This window comes from Trifolium pratense, linkage group LG7 (assembly GCF_020283565.1).
Source record: "Trifolium pratense cultivar HEN17-A07 linkage group LG7, ARS_RC_1.1, whole genome shotgun sequence".
In the NCBI taxonomy this organism is placed as follows: Eukaryota; Viridiplantae; Streptophyta; class Magnoliopsida; order Fabales; family Fabaceae; genus Trifolium; species Trifolium pratense.
Window position 1 is genome coordinate 35,340,087 of NC_060065.1, and position 7,936 is coordinate 35,348,022.

General features: G+C 32.1%; 1 protein-coding gene across 1 annotated transcript; it reads left to right on the plus strand.

Annotated features, from left to right (window-relative positions):
* The first annotated feature begins 3,374 nt into the window (after positions 1 to 3,374).
* Positions 3,375 to 6,117, plus strand: LOC123899564 (nuclear intron maturase 1, mitochondrial-like). The gene is given in 2 exon segments (XM_045950730.1): positions 3,375 to 3,943; positions 3,945 to 6,117. Coding segments are annotated over 2 exon segments (2,070 nt in total). The 5' UTR covers positions 3,375 to 3,503; the 3' UTR covers positions 5,575 to 6,117.
* Positions 6,118 to 7,936: the final 1,819 nt, after the last annotated feature.

The window sequence follows — 7,936 nt, forward strand, 5'->3', positions numbered from 1 at the left end:
TACGAATTAAATTCCATAAACAATAGGAACAGCAGGAGACCAATAAATATCAAATAAAACACTAAGCCAGATTAGCATTATTATAGTTAATGTGCAAAATAATTAGAGTTCAAATCCAAAATCATTTACAAATACAAAACAAATAGCAGAATTAAATTGCAGACACACTTACCGTGACATGTGAATAATCCAATTTAGCATCGGTTTGTTTTCTCGCCTTCACCAACGATGAGCTCGCCTGTTATAACAATAAAAAAAATAAAAAAATATCATCACTATCATATCAACATACTGAAATCGGTAACAATAAAAATAAATAACCGAATTCAGCTGAAAACGAGAGGAATTGTTGATTAGAGCATAAATTTCAGATCGGTGCATTTAATTTTCCAATCCGAATACCTAATTAAAACAGTGATCTAAAAGACGAAATCGGTGTTTGGATTATTTACCTGAACAAATCCACCGCAGCCATAGATGGAATCAGCAGAAGCAAATGAAATGGAATAAGTAACGAAGAGTAGTAAGCACAGAAAAGAATCTCCGATCGACATTTTGGGATCTGAGTGAGGTTGGGCGATGAATCCAATCGCCCAGAGTAGGTACTAGTAGTGGAAAATGGAAATTAACAAACAGATCTTAGAGGGTCATGAAATATTTATTTGTTACTGTAATTCTTATTTTTAACTGATTTAGTAGAGTTACTTCACTGAGTACTCGCTACTCTAGAGAAGAGGGTTTATGGGTTTAGATTAGAACAAAAATCTAAACCAATAATGGCCCGCAGTCACAAATATTTGCGTTGTTAAAAAATTAGAACCAATAAAAAAATAGGGAAAAATAGATAGTTATTTTTGTCGTCATACTGATTACTTAAATATTGTTTGCTATCTAAGTATCAGACGGTTTTTTTTTTCAAAATTTCTAATTTTTACATATCCGCTACTTAATGTGTAAAAATATGGCATACAAGTAATAAAATCAACCATTAGATTTTAAAATTATAGCAATCCATCAATACAATATTATTATTCTTAAATTAAACACTCTTCTAAAACTTATGATCTATTTAAAAAACATATGTACATTGCAAGCCAACACTCCCAATAAGACGTTCACACGTTTTCCTACGTGCTATTGAACTATATTAATAGCATTATTTTATAAAATAATCACTAAACTTAACCCAAAACCCATATATCAAATCACTTCAGTGGGTTGTTTTAAAAAACTTTACTAATAAGTTAATATAAATTGCAAAATTACTACTTTTCATTTATAAAATTTTTACAATTTTAAATCATACAGATACAATTTTGATTCTTATATAATCTAAAATATTTAACATACAACCGCCTGATCGTAGAGTTTAAATGAAAAACCCAGCTTTAATGTATACGTGTGACATTTATAAACATGTGTAAATGGTACATACCTTCAAATCACACTAAATAAACAAAGATAAACAGTAATAAAAACACAAATAGGAAAATAAAATAAATACTACCTTTCATGGCTTATTCATTCAGGCTATATCGTTATAAACAACAAAAATAGAAAAAATCTTAGCCAAAAGAAAAATTTCTATATATATTAAAAATATAGGCCCCATTTGTTTGAAGAAAATCTAAAATGATTTTTTGTTTACAATCATAAAAATCTATTTTGTTAGAAAATGCTTTTTAAAAAAATGATTTTGAAGAAAAAAAATTATTTTTTTTACAAAAATGATTTTTGAAAAATCTTAAACAAACATAAGTAACATCAAAAAAATGATTTTTTTTATAAAAATAGATTTTTTGATGAAAATTCCGAAACAAACAGGGCCATAATCAGATCTTGGTTTAAAACTGCAAAATCGGAAAAATAAATTAACAACAGTTCTAGGTTAAAAATAAAAAGCAACAAATCCATCGATAAAAACCTTAGGATAATAATAATAATAATAATAATAATAATAATAATAATAATAATAATAATAATCCCTCTAGTCCTAATTATAAGAAAACATTCACTTATATATTCAAATTTTGATGTATCAAATCTTCAATGTATCTAAATAATGAATCTCTTCTTATAATTAGGACCGGAGGGAGTAGTAAATAGAGAGATAAATTATAATGGTGTCAAATAACATAGAAATGAGGTGTTTTGAATCAAAGAACAAAATATAAATGACCGATATTGTCAAATAAACAATCTCATCTCATCTCATAATAGATGAGATCGTTGTTGTTTTCTATCAACCAACATCATCAAAAAAATAATCTAAGAGGGAAGAGAAGAGAATAAGAGGATGGAAGCTGGCGGCAGATTAGAAACAGAGGGAAGAGAAGAAGAGCTACGGCCGAGCAGTTAAATTAGGGCTGGTTTTTAGAATTGTTAAGACATATTTTTTTATTTATACCATTTTGTTTGGGTCACTGGTTTGTGGGCTTATTCAAAATGGCCTGTTAGAGGCTTATGGAGTATTTTTAATAGTATTCCAAGAGACTTGCTTTTCGTACTCTAAGTGTTGAGTGCAAACCCATCGTCTGCGTTCCCTAAATGAAAAAAATTCATGAACAAAAAAGTGAACTTGGTTTGCAATTTTCTATCCATAAAGCAAACTTGATTTTCAGTTTACTATCTAAAAAGCGAACTCTTTTTTCATTTAGGGGTGTATATGTTGATTGAATTTGAGTATAAAATATTGTCACGAGTGCGAACTCACTTTATGTTTTTTTTTATTTATTTTTTTTTTTATGAAAAATATTGTTTATATAGACTTAACTACACATTTAGTCTCATACGTTTATTTTCGGTTTCAATGTGGTCCTTTACGTTTTTACTATTTACATTAGTTAGTCTTTCCCGTCAATTTTGTCACATGTGGCAATCAGTTTGCATATGTGGACATACACGTGGTACTTGGACACACTAACACGTGTATAGTTCAAACATAGTTAGTGACAAAATTAACGAAAAAGACTAAATTAAAACTTAATGGAAAAGACTAAATTAAACGGAGTTATTTATATATTCTAGTTTTATGCAATTTCTTTTTTTTTTATATTCTTTTTATAAAAAAATTATTAACTAAACATTTTATAATTTTTTTATTTGTTTCTATTTTTATGTAAAGATTGTTCTGTTTTATTTATATCCATAATCTGTCTAGTTTCTATTTTTAAACACATCATCTTTTTATTGTATTTTTTTAATGTTTTTTTTAGTAAAATTACAATCAAAATATACAAAACTTGCAACGTGGTTAAAACTAAAAATAATAAATTAGTAAATTTGGTGGTAATCAATTTTAGTATATACTTTTTTAACTTCTTTTCTCACCTCTCTGCTCTCAATTTCATTTTTAGAAAACCAAACAAAGTAGTATAAGGCATTTTCTTTCCCTCCATCGCAAACAAACCCAGTAAACCCCTACAAAACAATTCGCATAACACAAAGCGCAGTGTTGAGTTTTTCTCCACTCCCCCCAAACCCGAAAATGTGAAAAACAAAACATGTCACTGAGGCAATTCATCAAACACCTTCAACCCATTCACATCACACCCAAAAAACTCTCACCATTTCCCTTTCTCTTCACTCGTTCTCTTCAAACCACAACCCAAACCCTCCACCAAGACCAATACCAAGATCCACAATCTCTTCTCAAACAAGACCCAATCGAAATTTGCACTTCTCTTTGGGTCAAAACTTTCTCTTCCCCAAAAACCACTTCATTCCCATATCTCACCGGTTATCTCTCCAATTTCGATCTTTGGGTCTTCTCTTATCAACGTTCTTGTGCTCATGTCACCGGAACTTTCCCTCCTAGAAACGCCATTCACACCAATATCCTACGCGATCTTCTTTCTTTGCGAAACGCAGTTATTCGCGGTCGTTTTGTTTGGGATGATAAAACTCATCAATTGCTTAAACCCCCAAATGATAAAACCTACAAAAAAACCATTATCAAAACGGAAATTTCAAGTTTTTCTTGATTCTAATGAGACTTGTTTTCAAGATAGGGTTGTTCAGGAGGTTCTGTTGAGTATTCTGGAACCGGTTTTTGAACCTAAGTTTTCTCCGAAATCGCATGCTTTTAGACCGGGGAGAAATGCACATACTGTTATTCGTAGTATTCGGAGTAATTTCGCAGGTTATTTGTGGTTTTTGAAGGGTGATTTGAGTGAAATTTTTGATAGAGTTGATACTGATGTTGTGATGGAATGTGTTGAAAAGGGTACTAGAGATAAGAAAGTTTTGGGTTTGATAAAATCGGCATTGATGGGTCGTGTGTCACGGAGAGTAGTGGAAGGTGAGGTTTTGAAGAAAGATAAGAAGAGGAAAGCTACTAAGAAGAGGATTCTTAAAGAGAATGAACCGAAACCGGATCCTTATTGGTTAAGAACATTCTTTAGTTTTGCTCCTGAGGAAGCTGTTAAGGTACCTTGTTATGGTCATTGTGGGATTTTAAGTCCATTGCTTGCTAATGTTTGTCTTAATGAATTGGATCATATGATAGAAAAAATGGTTGTTGAGTTTTTTAGACCTTGTAAGTTTGATTCTATATGGAAATATTCAATTGATGATGCTTGTCATAACCCTGCTTGGCCTGAGTTTGTTCCGTCGAGTGGTAAAGAGAAAACTAGGAAGATGGATTACATAAGATATGGTGGTCATTTTTTGATTGGGATTAGGGGTCCTAGAGAGGATGCTGTTGAAATTAGGAAGAAAATTGTTGAGTTTTGTGAGAATAGTTTTGGGATAAGGTTAGATAATTCCAAGTTGGAGATTGACCATATTGCAAGGGGTATTCAGTTCTTGGATCATATAATATGCAGAAGGGTGATACATCCAACCTTGAGATATACAGGTTCTGGAGGTAACATAGTGAGTAAGAAGGGTGTGGGAACTTTGCTTTCGGTTACTGCTAGCTTACAACAATGCATTCGTCAGTTTAGGCGGATTGAGCTTGTTAAGGGTGATAAAGACCCCGAGCCACTTCCGTGTAATCCCATGTTGTATTCAGGTCAAGCTCATACAAACTCACAGATGAATAAGTTCCTTGAGACAATGGCTGATTGGTATAAATATGCTGATAATCGTAAAAAGGTTGTTGGCTTTTGTGCCTACGTGGTTCGCAGCTCTTTGGCTAAGTTGTATGCTGCTAGGTATAGGCTGAAATCTCGTGCCAAAGTGTACGGAATAGCTTCGCGAAATCTCAGCCGGCCACTGAGGGAGAGTACCAACAATTCTGCACCTGAGTATTCAGATCTTTTGAGGATGGGGTTGGTTGATCCAATTGAAGGTGTTCAGTTTTCGCATATGTCCTTGATTCCATCTTGCGATTATACTCCGTTTCCGAGAAACTGGATACCAGATCATGAGAGGGTGTTGCATGAGTACATAAAACTTGATAATCCTAAATTTTTCTGTGACCTGCTCAGATATATTAAGCAAAAAGGCTTAAGTATTCCTCAAGATGAAATTTCTCAAATGGTATGGGACTACAAAACTCTCGGTGTTAGGTATTTTCGATCTGACAGGGATAAAGAAGTAAAAGCTGATTTAAAGGAGATAACTGAGTAAGTTTGGTATTGATTGAAAATTAGTGGAATCTTCTCAATATCAAGGCTCTGCTTCAAAATTGATGATCATCTCATAGAAATATGGTTATGTGCATTATTGAGCAATTTTCTATGTTGAGTGTAAAAGTCTTTTAGATTATATTCTATCTAACAAGAAATGTTACTAGTTCATGCTGACATTATCTATACATGAAAGGTAGAATGTGTTCTTTGGAAGGGTGAAACTGAGATATCACAGTGTTGTAACTTGTAATTAACTACCAACAATATTGAACATGGCAACATGTACTAACAGAATTTTCTGCATTGTAGAATTGTGCTTAAGTCAAGCTTTTTCATTAGATTTTACATAAATGCTGAAATTTAAATATGTTGGGATCCTTTTCCTCTCTGCATCAGACCATAATGTTTGGTGATATATTTTCTGTAACCTTGTAAGTTGTAACAATTCTTGTTATGTTTGGATGACTTTGTTTTTCCTTTCAGAAACCTGATCAAATACAGGTTTGATCCAATTTACAATTGTCTGCACTTTCGGATGCTCAAGTATTGCAGTTAGGGGTGCTCGGGGTTCGGTTTGAATCGGTTTTGAGGTAAAAACTCATCCGATCCAAAAATAAATTTACCCACGGTTCGGTTTTCGGATGACAAATAAAAAAAGCTGATCCAATCCAAAAGAGGCACTTCATTGATCAATTTCGGATTTACCGACCATTGACTTTGTAATATGGCTTTTCATTCTTGCTACTTTTCTTGTTCACCAACTGAAATTGACTCTCATCAGCTTGAGGAGATTGGCTAGTTGAACTTTTGATCAAATCATCATCACTATTGCCACAAGCAACATCAATGTTTTCTTGAGACTCAATTTCAACCATATTAGTCCATGACTCTCTAAAGAACTTTTCAAGAGAAGCCAAATTTACAGAACTTGGGCTTTGAGTCTCATCATTCATCACTATGAACTTGAATTTCATCAACAAATTCAGAGTTTGCAACTGAATTTCATCATCATTAACTTGTGTAGATTCAACACTGATGAAATATTATTGACCACAAACACATTTTCATCAACCTCGGGGTTGTCAACTCTATGATCATTGATTACAGAAGTATCATTCTTACCCTCATTTAGAACAGTTACCTCAGTAATCAACTTTGGATCTTCGAGAAGATTTTGTTGATCATTCGTTGAGGTACATGCATTAACACCACCACATTCTTCTCTGAAATTTTCCGATCATCCCTAGTTTGAACAAAGACTTGCTTTGATTTAGGGATAGTCTTATTCGCGACTTTAGGGGGTGTATTGGATTGAGATTTCAAAGGATTTTAAAAGACTTTTTTATGATAAAAAAATCTTGTGGTATTCAATCAAGACTTTTACAAAAGTTAAATAAATCTTGTGGTATTCAATTAAGACAATTAAGATATTTTTTTAAGTCAACAAAATTTGTTGGTATTCAATTAAGATTTCTTAGTATTTTTAAAATGTCTGTTGGTATTCAAAAGTAGAGCTAGGGCCTTAAGGGGTCGGCCCTTTAAGGGGCGGACCCACTTATTCCTGATTATTAATTTTATTTAAATTTTAAACAATTTTTCTAGTGTCGTGAACTTATTCTCTTTTTCTTCAATCAGCACTGTCCACGATCGGCACCCTAAAAAAATTGTGTTTAAAATTTAAATAAAATTAATAATCAGGAATAAGTGGGTCCGCCCCTTAAAGGGCCGGCCCCTTAAGGCCCTTTTTACAGCTCTAATCAAAAGTCTATAGATTTTGATGGATTTTCTTGTAGAATGGATTTTGAAAGACTTTTTAGTTAAAAATACACATAAAACATCAATCCAACAATCTCACTCAAACCCTTCAGACTTTTTATAATTTTCCAAGAATTTTTTTTCTACCACTTACCGGCAGACTACTATCAAGTTCATCGATTTTTATGCATACCTGTATCGTTTATTGTTTATGTTGCTATATATATGGTTAAATTAAACGACCTTGAGGTTATTATATGTCCACACAAATAAAAACTACAGGAACATGATTCAATCACTGGATATCATCATTTGTTAAGAACCCTAACATATATAGCATATGATTGAAACGCTAATCATCACACCAACATGATATCGTTGATCCATTTGTTTCTTTATTCAAATATCGATTACATATGCACAAAAACATGATGTTTTTCTTTTTTTCTTACCGTAAAAAATAAATATGATGTTGATTTTTCTTCAATTTGTTTTTGTTAAAACGTTAATTTTTTTTTCCTTTTTTGTGTTATTATTATTAGAACCATTTTTATTTTCTTTATTTAAACATTTTAATTTATTTATCATTTTTTTTATTCACTTTT